This window comes from Thamnophis elegans, chromosome 4 (assembly GCF_009769535.1).
Source record: "Thamnophis elegans isolate rThaEle1 chromosome 4, rThaEle1.pri, whole genome shotgun sequence".
Taxonomy (NCBI): domain Eukaryota; kingdom Metazoa; phylum Chordata; class Lepidosauria; order Squamata; family Colubridae; genus Thamnophis; species Thamnophis elegans.
Window position 1 is genome coordinate 116,335,801 of NC_045544.1, and position 12,430 is coordinate 116,348,230.

Consider the following 12,430-nt stretch of genomic DNA (forward strand, 5'->3'; position numbering starts at 1 on the left):
GCCAATAGTCCTAGGCTGTATCAACAGATCGATAGCACCAAGATCACAAGAAGAAATAATACCACACTAGTGAGACCTCACTTGGAATATTGAATTCAGTTTTGGTCACCACAATACAAAAAAGATGCTAAGATCCTAGGAGGCGTGCAAAGAAGAGCAACAAAGATGATAGTCTGGAGTCTGGAGACTAAATCATACGTAGCCTATCAAGAGAAGGATTGGGGTTACAAGCTGTCTTCCAGTACTTGAGGGACTGCCAAAGCAAAGAGGGTTAGAACACAGGACAGAACAAGAATGAATGGAAGCTTGTTAAAGAGATATCCAACCTAGAACTAAGAAGAATTTTTCTTACAATGAGAACAATAGCAACAGCAATAGCAATAGCAATAGCAGTTAGACTTATATACCGCTTCATAGGGCTTTCAGCCCTCTCTAAGCAGTTTACAGAGTCAGCATATTGCCCCCACAATCTGGGTCCTCATTTTACCCACCTCGGAAGGATGGAAGGCTGAGTCAACCCTGAGCCGGTGAGAACAATTAATGAATAGAGAAGCTTGCCTCCCTTAGTTTTCAAAAATGGACTGGGCAACCATTTGATTGAGATAATATAAGGCTATTATGCCAAACCTATGGTACACATTCCAGAGATGGCACACAGAGCCTTCTCTGCTGGCACATGCACCCTTGCCCCAGGTCAAATCTCCATGGTGTTTCTTTCATCAGCTTCTGTTTCCCTGCAAACGACAAAACAGAAGCTCAGAAAAGAAAAAGATCTTACCTCTTGCTGTGCTGCCGATGTTCGGATGCCCTGCCCCCAACAGCCAGCTGGCCTTCGGATCTCTGCTGTGCATGCGTGCATATCCAGCATGCATGTGCGCATATCCCTGTGTGCACACATGCATCTGCACGTTGGGGCACACTCCTTTCAGTTTGGGCATGCATGTGCATGCAGTTTGAGCGCTCGGTGTTTAAAAGGTTTGCCATCACTGATATAAGGTCTCCTGCCTTGAGCAGGAGGTTGGATTAAAAGACTTCCGAAGTCCCTTCCAGTCCTAAGATTCTACGCTCATGTAGGTTAGTGTTACACATTCTATATTATGCATTTCTTTGTAGAAGCATAAGGGGATAGGGAGATAAAATAGCTTCCATGAAAAACTTCCAAGGAAGGAAGAAAGATTGTACAATCTGTCCAGACAGCACACCCACACCAAACAGTTCCTGAGTAATGTTCAATTTGCTACTGTTTTCCTTGTTAAATTGCTGCATCCTCCAGAGCTACACACTAGAACTGAAAACTCATATTGTGCCCTCTATGGCTTGCAGTCTAATCCTCAAGGCTAGCATTTGTACTTGTGAGTTTACTGAGCAATAGGGCCGTGCGTTAAACATAAATCCTCACAGCACAAATGGCTGCAAGTCTAGCTCCAGAATGGGGATATATGTACATCTGAAACCACCGTTCATCTCAAAGCTTTGCTCCTATTATTTCTTCACTTAGGTTGAATTCTGAGTCCTTCTCCTGGAACGGACATTTGTTCCTGTCTCTTCCAGAGCATCGTTCCCTTATTATTTTACTCATTGAAGTGCCTGATCCTTTTGTCCCTTGAGGCTTCAACGGTTCCATCGTTGGCTTTCTCTCCATCTTGATCCTCTCTTACACTCCTCTAAGAGTTTCCAAATGCTTCCACTTTCACCAGTCCACCAACCAACAAGCAAGCTGGGTTTCTGATCTCTGCCCCCCTCCCCCAATCAGCATTTCTTCCGAAGAACACGAAGGATTAATGCACAAGATGGTATGAGCATCTTGCGACAGGCATCTGGAAGATGATGGGATTTCCCTGCTGTGTCTCATGTTGTGTAATAGCAAAATGGAATAGAGCCCACAAAAATGCCTTCCCCTCTTTAATTATTTTTATGCAGTCTCTTGCTCGCCGCCCCTTCATTTTATTAAGAATTAATATTTCAGTTTCATCTGATCTGACAAAGGGAAAATTTGCACAATGGTATACAGGCTTTCCAACTTTCATGATACATGCTCTGGCTTGGGCCTTTTAAACTCTTGTCGACCCAAAATATAAGAGGAAGAAATAGCCATCAGCCACTGTGTCAGGTTCAACACCTTAGAACAGTGATGACAAACCTATGGCATGCATGCCACAGGTGGCACGCCGAGCCATATCTGCCGGCACGCGAGCCATCAGCTCCAGTGCACATGCTTGCACAGGCCAGCTGATTTTTGACCTTCTGGAGGGCCGGGGAAGGCCATTTCCGCCCTCTGCAGATTTCAAGAAAGCTTCCAGAGCCTGGGGAGGATGAAAAACAGGCCCAACAGGCCTACTGGAAGTTCAGAAATGATCCATTTCCAAAGGGCCTCTGGGGAGGTTGGGGGAGGCCGTTTTCACCCTCCCCAGGTTCTGGAAGATTTCCTGAAGCCTGGGGAGGGCAACCCCCCCCCCACAGTGTGTGTGTGTGTTGCACGTGCATGCACGGGGGTCACATGCATATGCGCAGGTGGGCAGGGTGCATTGCATCATGGGTGTGGGGCATGCGCACACGCATGCACACTACTGTGCATGCACGCACAATCTTGGCACATGTTTACAAAAAGGTTCGCTATCACTGCCTTAGAATAAACATTTGTCCTAGCATTTAGAATAGACATTGCCCAGTTTATTAGCAAAAATTGAGAATAAAAGGGCCAACTGCTTCTGAGGGTGCTACTTCACATGGGTCGGCCAGTTTTTGCAAACTTTTAAACATTCCACACCTTGGAACCTCCAACAAATAAAGCAAATAATTCTGTAGCTAGTCTGTGTCACTAACAGCATTTGAGGAGCACTGAATAAGGTAAGATTTCAAATACAACGCTAGCAAACTGCTGTGCTGTAATCAGTAATAATTTAATGCAATCACGGCAGGTATAAGAAGACCTGCAATACATGAGAGTCTTCTCAACTGGAAACTATTCCTTCCAAGCAACAATCAAAACACCAGGAGCCATGAAACCAAATTATAGTAGCTGCATGGCCACTCTATGAAGGGAAAAGGACTTTGCAAGGGGCATCTGTGTATGGAGTTTGCTGCAACTGGGGGGGGGGGGGGCTGAAGAATAAAATAAGATTAAAAGATACTCCCCCCCCATACATAGAAACTATGTACTTTGAATTTTAAACAACTAAGGTGAGGAGAAAGCAATTTAAGCGTATAGGACCAATTTGCCCACAGTCAGCTTCTATGGTATATGCTAAGCTCCTTGCTCCAAATTATTTCTTTCTTAAATATTTCAGTTTTAAAGAAATGGAAAGTTGGCACATTGCAAAGCAAAGTCCCTGCATCCAGCATTATTTCCAACAGATATTTGGGCCCACACAGGAATTCTTAGAGAAGAGAATCGATGGATGCCTGCAGCTTTATGCTCTTCTTGGGAAATGTGCTCATCTGGAAAATTAATGTTTTGTAGCTGGCCCCATTCACTATGACAGCCCCTCTGCAAATGCCCAAACATCTCTCCTTAATGGAGGCATTTTATTAACACGTTATCATAACCCAGCCATTTCCTAGCCTTGATCGCAATAACATTAACACATCTGTTGCAATCCAAGTCTCGGTTCTGGTCCCAATCAATCAGAATAGAGCTGGAAGGGACCTCGGAAGTCTTCTAATCCAACCTCCTGCTCAAGCAGGAGACCCTATACCAATTCAGACAGGTGGCTGTCTAGACTTTTCTTAAAAAACCTCCAGTGATGAAGCACCCACAACTCCTGAAGGCAACTTCTGTTCCACTGGTTAATGGTCCTCGCTCTTAGGAAGTTTCTCCTTAATTCCAAGTTGCTTCTCTCCTTGAGTAGTTTCCACCCATTGCTTCTTGTCTTGCCTTCTAGTGCTTTGGAAAATAAGTTGACCCCCTCTTCTTTGTGGCAGCCCCTCACACATTGGAATATTGCTATCATGCCATCCCTAGTCCTTCTTTTCTCTAGACTGGAAATACTATAGAAATACTCCTCCATGAAAAGAGAAGTTAGAAATACTTAGAGATACTTAATCCATCTTCTAAGGATCCCTGTTTAAAGTGTTGGGAGACTTGGAAGGGTGAGTGAACTGGTCATTGTCCCTCAATCCAACCTTCCTCCCACGGTAGTTATGACCATAAAATGAAAGGGACCTTCATGTACAATAAGTTCTCAAGGCGTTAGATACATGTAATAAAAATACATAAAAGGAAATACACTTATTCAAACATCTCTCACAGCCTTAGATTAAGAAAACTGTAAGTCAGCAACTGGCTCCAAGAAAGGGATTGCTTTTTTGCATATAGATTGAACAAGGAAGTCATTCTTAGGCTCAAAGAATAATTGATGACACTCTTTCCAACTATTGGACCCCACAATCCAATCCCTACACTTGGTCAATTCTCCCCAAAGTCTTGGATGGTGGTGTGCAATAGGTCTTCCATGGTTTGAGACTAGCAAAGTTTATCAAACACCAAAATATCACCACATAGTGGAAACCAACCAAAGCAAGTCAAGTGGAGGAAAGGGCCCTCTGAGATTTTTTTTTTTTGGGGGGGGGGTGGAGTACCTAGGTCAGTGTTTCTCAACCTTGGCAACTTTAAGTCCTGTGGACTTCAACTCCCAGAATCCCCCAGCCAGCATAGCTGGCTGGGGAATTCTGGAAGTTGAAGTCCACAGGACTTAAAGTCGCCAAGGTTGAGAAACACTGACCTAGTGTTCTTCTGGGGCAGTGGGCCTTATAGTTTTCCCAAGTTCTAAACAGCCTGTTATTTTTCTAGGATTTTTTTTACAGCTTTTATGAGTCTAAGATAAAAATTCCCTTAAATGGAACTCGATGCCTAATGACTACATGCATGTAGTTTTCTATAACAATGTAGCAGTGCTTTCCTATTGTATTTTTTCAGACTGTTTTTCCAATCTTCAGTCCTACTTTTGCATTTTAGTTCAGTCTGAAGGGGGAAAAAATCTATCCTAGAAGAAACTCAATAAATAAGAAGTCTTCCTAAGGAGCAATTTCCAAGCTGAGCTCAAGAAAACCACCCACGGAAAGGGGTTTTAATAGCCAGACAATCAAGAGATTTGGATGTCTCTGATACTGTCAGTTATTATGGTTCCCACCAGAACAGAGCTTATTTTGTTAATACTATCATTTATATTCCCTCTCTGGAACATTCAATTCAGCTAAATCTGGTGACCCTTTGGCTAAGATTTCCCAAAGGAACATAACAAATTAGAAACAATTTCTGCTCTGGGGGAAAGCTGGAAACTGTATTGGGAGAGGGACAAACAGTATCTAGCTGGGAATTCTCAGCACCCAAAAAAGATAATTTCCATAAATTGGGGGAGGCTGAGGTTAATTCTAAATAGGAGAAATTAATTTTATTAATCCAACTTAAATGAAATGCACTCCTGTGGGGCTCCGTGCACTGCAACGGTACAAGGAAATATGCCAAGTAATCCACAGGGTTCACTAGGCCAGTCCAGACTCCCTTTAATTAATTCTCACCAAATGTAATTCAATTACTGCCAAGAAACATTGGGCAGCGGATTTAAATTTGTTGTTAATCTCCGTACTGTAGCAAAAAAACAAAGCAAAACAGAAAACAATTATACCGGCATTTACATTTGATCTTAGCAAGTACGGCATAAGATCCCCTGACCTCCAATCCCCCCTCATCTTTATAGATAATGTACAAATAATCTTTCATATAAGAGTCTTTTTCCCCCTATATACACTCGCAAATCAAACTGGGCTACCTTTGCTACTGAAGAAAAATGTGCATGCTATGAATCAACACATCTAGAAAAGAGAGAAAAACCTGAACACATCAGATACAGTAGAGAGTGCCAGAATTTCTCTCTGTCAGACACAGAACAAAGTCAATCAAATCCCTATAATCCTTGCTACTCTTTTCACATACCTGGTGAATTGATATACACCGATCAATTAGGTTACATGTAGGAGTTTCATTGAGCAGATTCTGCAGTCCAATTGTTCCCAACCCATCCAGCTGCCTAATAAAATGTTATGCTCTAAATCTGGACACTTCCTTTATTATTGCTTTTAGTGCCATGCAGAGGTCTGGATTTGAAGAGAAAAAGGTAATCCAAAGGACCCATAAACATGCATGTCTCATTTGTTTGGTAACCCTTCAAGTTCTCTTTTCCTTGAATCATGCAACAGCTGTGGAGGGGAGCCATGTAAGCCCAGGAAAAAAAACATGGCACCTTTAAGAAGCTGCCAACAGGTGCTACATGCACCCCCACGGATGTTTTGAATCACTTCTCCCTTCAAATTGGATCTCTGCACAGCCCTTAAATGCCAGTCAGGAAAAGTTTCTCATACAATTCTTCCCAGGGGTCCCCCATCCCACCAATGGTAAGGAATTAATGACTGAGCTATAATTTGCTTAACCATGCTTTATTCCGCCATAGATTTTAGACATCAGAAAAGCTTGGTTTGCAACTTTTACTGGTTTAGTCAAAGAACTGAACTCTATCACAACTTTGAAGATAATCTTCTTTTCATCTCCCTAAGGTGACTTAGCAGGAGTTTCACCATTACTGAGACCAGTTCCTTCAAGAGAAGGACCACAGTCAGCTCCAACCCACTGAGTTTCTCTGCAGAGCTAGAAAATGCAAAAATGACTAGGCTATGACAGAACTGAGAACTGAACAGGTGCAAAGATTGCTTTGAAGAGACATGTACAAACAGCTATTCTTTATTTGTTCACTGTGGTACAATATCCTATTCTGATCTTACAGAATGTGGAGGACATTCTTTTCAGGGATCTCCAACTCTTCTTCACTCAGATGAAGTCATTGAAATCCCCTTTGAAAATTCCTTCAAGACTGTATCTCTTGGCTTATGTCCAAGAATCTTCCAGGCTCAAAGTCAAATGGAGAACTTTGCCAATCATCCAGGATGTAAATTTCACATTGGCTAATGCCTCTCAGCCAGCAGCTGTGCCAACTTAACCATAACCCAGACCTAAGTTCTCATCCCCAAATCCCTCCAATTCATTGGGTGAAACCCCAATTCTATTAGTTGGTTAGAACAATTCTCTGGCTTTCTTGGGTTAAGTAAATAATAAGAAGCCAAGCAGCCCCCAATATGCCCAGCAGGAACTAAGTAAGGTCCAGCACAGGCATCCAGACATCTGCCACTGTTGTTGGGAGTCTGTCAGCTTCCCCTCCCCAAGATCCCAGCTGCGATCCCACCTTCTTACCTGGCGCAGGTACTTCAGCAGATCAGTCGCCTCCTCTTGCCTGCCTTGTTTCACCATCCTCAGCATATCTTGGATCAGGACGATCCGGCGATGGTACGGGGGGAGGCTGCCGCCGCCAGACCCCTTGCTAAACTTTTCGCTCGATCGTACTACGAGGGACGCCAAGAAGTTTCCGCGCTCCCGAGAAGGCAAAATCCGTCGGCGGCTGGCGGAGAGGGGACCCTGGGGGCTGCTGCCGCTGCCGGAGGAGCCGGGCAGCGAGCAACCCTTGGTCTGTTTGGCGCCCATACTGGAAGAGCACAGCCCAGCCTTCCTCGCTCTCTCCCGGCCTTCAGGAGGACATCCTGGGCTCCCGCCCAGAGAGAGAAGCTAACGGGAGCAGCCGCAGCGCCGAGAGGACAGAAAGGACGGCGCCTCCGAGCATCTCCTGCCAGCGCAGCCGAGGGATGGATGGATGGACGCCCGCCCTCTCCGGCTTTTCAAGCGGGGCGAGCTGCCTACCAGCCGGGCTGCTCTCGCCCTTCCAGCCTTTCGCTAAAGAACCTCCCGCCCGTCAGCCTTAGCTAGCTCCGGGCGCAACTTCAGGGAAACTGTTGCACATCCGGACCGAGCCCAGAATGGGCGTCGCCGGAGTCGGGAGGAGGTATGTGTGTATGTATGCGCGGGCCGGGCGAGGGGAAATCGCAGCCCAGCCGTTCCGAGCCGCCAACGGCGAACGAGCCAGGCCGTCTCCCTCCTCCTCCTCCTCCTCCTCCTCCTCCACGATCCGCCTCGAGCTGCAACTGGGCTGGGCCAGTCACAACCCCTTCCTGGCTGGTCGCGTCTCTGCCTGCCTGCCTGCGCGCGCCCGTCCTTCTGGCTACCCTCCTCGCTCCGCCTGCCGAAGGGGGCGAAAATGCACAGCCGCCGCCTCCTGGTTTGCCCGGGAGCACGTGACGAGCGTCTCTCTGAGCACGTGCAGAGCGCGCGCCGTTTCTCTGGCGCGAAAGGGGCGAAAAAACATCGCCGGTGGGAAGGCGGGGGGGGGGGGGGAGGAAGAGGGAGCGACCGGCGAGAGAATTGCTTCTTCCCTCTGGCTTGTGCGCCGCTCGCCGTCTCCGAAAAGTACCGTCTGGATCAGCTGCTGCAAGCTCTGCCTCTCGAACTCCCCACACGAAGCCAATTTCCCGCCGTACGGATCGGACTGGAAAGGGAGGCGGGTTGCTGTGGAGCAGCGGATTCCACACACACACACCCGCTTCGATTTAAAAAAAAAAAAAAAACAGGTTGAAGCTTCTGGAGTCGTAGAGAGGAGCCATTTGGACCCATTTCCCACATAGAAGAAGACGCGGGGGGGCCCCCCACAAAACCCTTCCTGTGCCTGACTATTTCCTGAGGGCCACAGAACTAACATGTGTAATTGAATTAAACATTCTGTTTTCTTCTGAAACTTTTCTTGGATTTATCCATGGTTGGCCTGGGGGGGTGTTGAAAATCTCAATAAATCGCATGCCAGCTGATATCACACATTGGCAGTTTTGATGCATACTTAGAGTGACAGGGAGTCGCAGCAGAGGCATGAAAGAGCCACGTGTGGCTCCAGAGCCCCAGGTTCCTGACCCATGGCCTTGGGGAACAGGGGAGGGTGGGCGCCTGCCAAGGGACCTCAAGACAAGAGGTGGTATATTGAGTAAGTCCAGTGACTATGGAAGATTGTCAGTCATCCAGGTCATGGTCCCAAAGTGGGTTTTCAAAAAGCAACTGGACTTTGTTTTTTTTCTTGAAGCTTTTGGGATGAGAAGAGAAACGTCTTCAAGGAAAAACAAAGTCCAGGTGCCTTTTGAAAAACCACTTTGGGTTAGGTCCAGTGAGTTCGGACAACCCGCTAACCCTGAGTTGCAGGGAAAAAAAATGGGTACTTTGTTGCAGGAGTCTGTAGGCTGAACCACTTGGTTCAATTGCTGGGACAATTTTGGGTTTTCAGCAAGATAACCAAAATGATCCAAACTCATTTTAGACTAGATTGGCCTACTGAACGCAGGCTATCCACTCTGTGCATATCACTGTAGGAAGTTATCATCCAGCCCTCTCCCAGAAAAATGAAATATCCTAGGAAATATTGAAAAGGCAGAATATTTCTCTGGATGTGAAAAGGCAGAAACATGTTTTAAAAGACAGAATAGCTCTCTGTAGCTTCCTGCCCATCCCCACTTTGTCAATGGGCCATTAAGAAGGCCAAGCTAGTCCACTTTACATAATAAAGAGTTCTCCCCTTCAGTTCCAGGGGATGGGATTAAGGCATGATAATATTGACCCTTTACCCAACTCCCCACATGGCATCTGAGAACTCAACCAAACCTGGATTTAATACGCAGCCTAGAGAGTTGCCCTTGCATGGCTACATGGGAGTCTGACAACCAATCAGAACACAAGCTCAAGATCAAAGGCCAGAGAGGGCATAAAACCAGGGACTCAGCTTCTCTTCCTGGCTTCCCTTCTCCACCAACACTGAAGCATGTGACCACCTTTTCTCTTCAGGATTCAAGCCATGTGGTCCTGTCCTCCATTAAACCATCTTTCCAAGCAGCCTCCATGTCTCCAGTGTCTTTTTTCCCCACTTGGAGCCGAAACCAGAAGGACATTTCTTTCATCATCACCATACCTTATTTAGAACCCGTCTTTGAGCGTTCGCTGGGTGGCATCTTGACTAGTTTTATTCTGCTGCAATCAGTTTTTCTGGTAGCTTTGATTGAGAAATTTTCTGAAATCAGTTTTGTGGGCAGATTGCTATTTCTTCTCTCTGAAAACTAAGAAGTTCTATTTGTGGCCCTTTAAATAACTCGGGATGTTACAAAGAACCTTCCTTCAGAATATTGTCTACTATTCTTTGTCTTTAACTTAATGGTTTAATCTTACAAATCAGTGAGCAACCATAGCACCACTTTAACCTTTTGAAACCATTGGGTCAATCCTAACTCCCCAGAACTGCCTGGACAAGTCTGCAGTTTTCTTGCAAGATTTCAAAAGTGATTTGTCATTTGAATAGCTAGAAATTGGGGTGTTTTTTTTAAAAAAAGATTTTTTTCTAACTAGTCTTTGAAGAGTTCATTAAGCATTGCTATATGGTTTAGTGTTCTAACTATAGTATTACAACAAATCTTAGAGAAAAGATTTCTTTTCAGTTTGATTTTCAGCTTCTCTGTGGTTCACTTTTAAAAGTGCTATTCCAAATAACATGGAACCTCCTTTTACTTTCCTGCCTAGAAATAATGAACAGTATATATATTATGAATTGATTTTCCACTGGGAAATATTATTTGAATCAACCCAACAACACTCCCAATTATACAGAGCCGAGACAATCAAAATTATCAGAATGGGCATCTCCGTTAATATCTGTACTACATTTGTTCATGAAACCAAGCCTGTGAAGCGTGAATAATCAGGACATGTTCCAAGTTAAGCTAATTTATTGCTCATTCTTATATACAAGAATCTAGTGAACTAACAGTCAGGACTAAATTGATGTTAGATAAGGGTTAATGGAATTCAGGGGCTGTCGGACTTAGATTGCTTGCAAGGACTCCAGGCTGATTCCTCTCTTGACTCTGCCCCCAAGCTCTGCCTCTTTTTTTTAACAAAGATGTAGCCAACCTTGAGTAATGTCAGAAAGCAGTATTGGACTTGGATAAGAGAATTACATAAAAGTCAGCAACCTTAGCTAAACTGGGAGATTAAAAAGGCATCTGAACAAGCCACTGGCAAACCACTTCCATGTTGGTCTCTGGAAACAATATGGCTGTGTCCATGGATACATAACCATACATTTAATGTTTATAAAACACACGTCTTTATAGGACAAAAGCTTCCAGTTCTGGCAGCTACTCCCCATTCTAATGTCAAATGTACCTGCAGAAATTACTTTCAAAATCAGTAAGAAACATCTCAAAATACTCAGGCTGACACAAAACTGCAATTATAAACTGTTATATCATAATGAATATTTGATCCTTTAAGATTTTAACTTATGACAGTATTGAGGTTCAAGTACAACTATGTAACCAATTATGAAATTATATTGAGGTATAAAAACATTAACACCAAATTAATTCCAGGATCCCAGAGTATTGTCCCCCTGGTTTTCAGAGGAACCTAGTGAAATAAGACACCTAGAATACTTATAGAAAAGGAAAAAGGGCAAATTCAGCCAGAAATAGATTAAGAAACTTTATTAAGGTTTACACCATGAAAATAAGAAAGGCAAAGCTTAGGTATTTAGGTAGGTATTTTTCCACTCTATTTGCATCAACAAATTGCTCTCTGGCAGTCCTGTTTAAGGTAGCCCATTCTTCCTAGATAAGAGTGGGTCAGATCATTTGACCTTTGAAAAAACTTTTAGAGAAATCTATTGGATAAGGTTGTTTAGATTTACTCTGAGTTGAACTCTACCCATCCACGTCCTGTGGTTATTTGAAATGAGTTTAGCCTATTTGTCCCAAGGAATGAACAGAATTCTTGAGACTATGTGTAGCCACTTGTGTATTAGATCCATATCCTCCCTAGATTGCTCAAGGCCTCCCAGGAGGTTATCTAGTCTTGATGAATTCATACTTGAGTAAGGTTACCTCCTTAGGAAATCAGTTCTGAGCTGATTTCCAGCTTTCCTTTGGGCGCGATTGTGGAGAAAATGCGGAGGCTGCAGCTTCAGAGTGCTTTAAATTCAAGGTTTTCTGGATCTCTCTCAGGCCTGAGTATGGCACCAAAACAATATTGATTACTCCTATGGTGGGATTAGGGTGGGGGGTGGTATAGGCCTCCTGGCTCTCTTTTGATTTCTTGGTGACCTTTGATACAATCAGTAAAGGTATCCTTCTGGGTGTGCTTGATTTTACGATGGGAGACATGATACAGGAAGTTAAAACCCACCCCTCTACTAGAAAATGGAATATTTTAGGAAATATTAAAAGGACAGAATATTTCCTCTAAATGGGAGACAGAAACTCAGCTCCCCCCCATCTTTGTCAATGAACCATTAAGGCCTGAGCCAGTCTATTCTACATAACAAAGATCTCTCCATTTCAGCTCCAGGGTGATGAGATTAAGGCATGATAGTATTAACCTATCTTACCTCATGGCACTGGGAACAAGCAATGCTCAACTAAACTTGGACTCAGAACACAGCCTACATAGTTGTCCCTGCATGGCCCCATG

The 12,430-nt window shown here is 44.3% G+C and overlaps 1 protein-coding gene across 1 annotated transcript in view; it reads right to left on the bottom strand.

Annotated features, from left to right (window-relative positions):
- LRRC75A (leucine rich repeat containing 75A) overlaps nt 1-8,161 on the bottom strand; it is a 67,355-nt gene extending 59,194 nt beyond the window's left edge. The window contains exon 1 of the mRNA XM_032216909.1: nt 7,241-8,161. Coding sequence (XP_032072800.1) covers nt 7,241-7,528 — 288 coding nt within the window. The 5' untranslated portion in view covers nt 7,529-8,161. The remainder of the gene's footprint in view (nt 1-7,240) is intronic.
- Between the last annotated feature and the right edge of the window lie 4,269 nt (nt 8,162-12,430).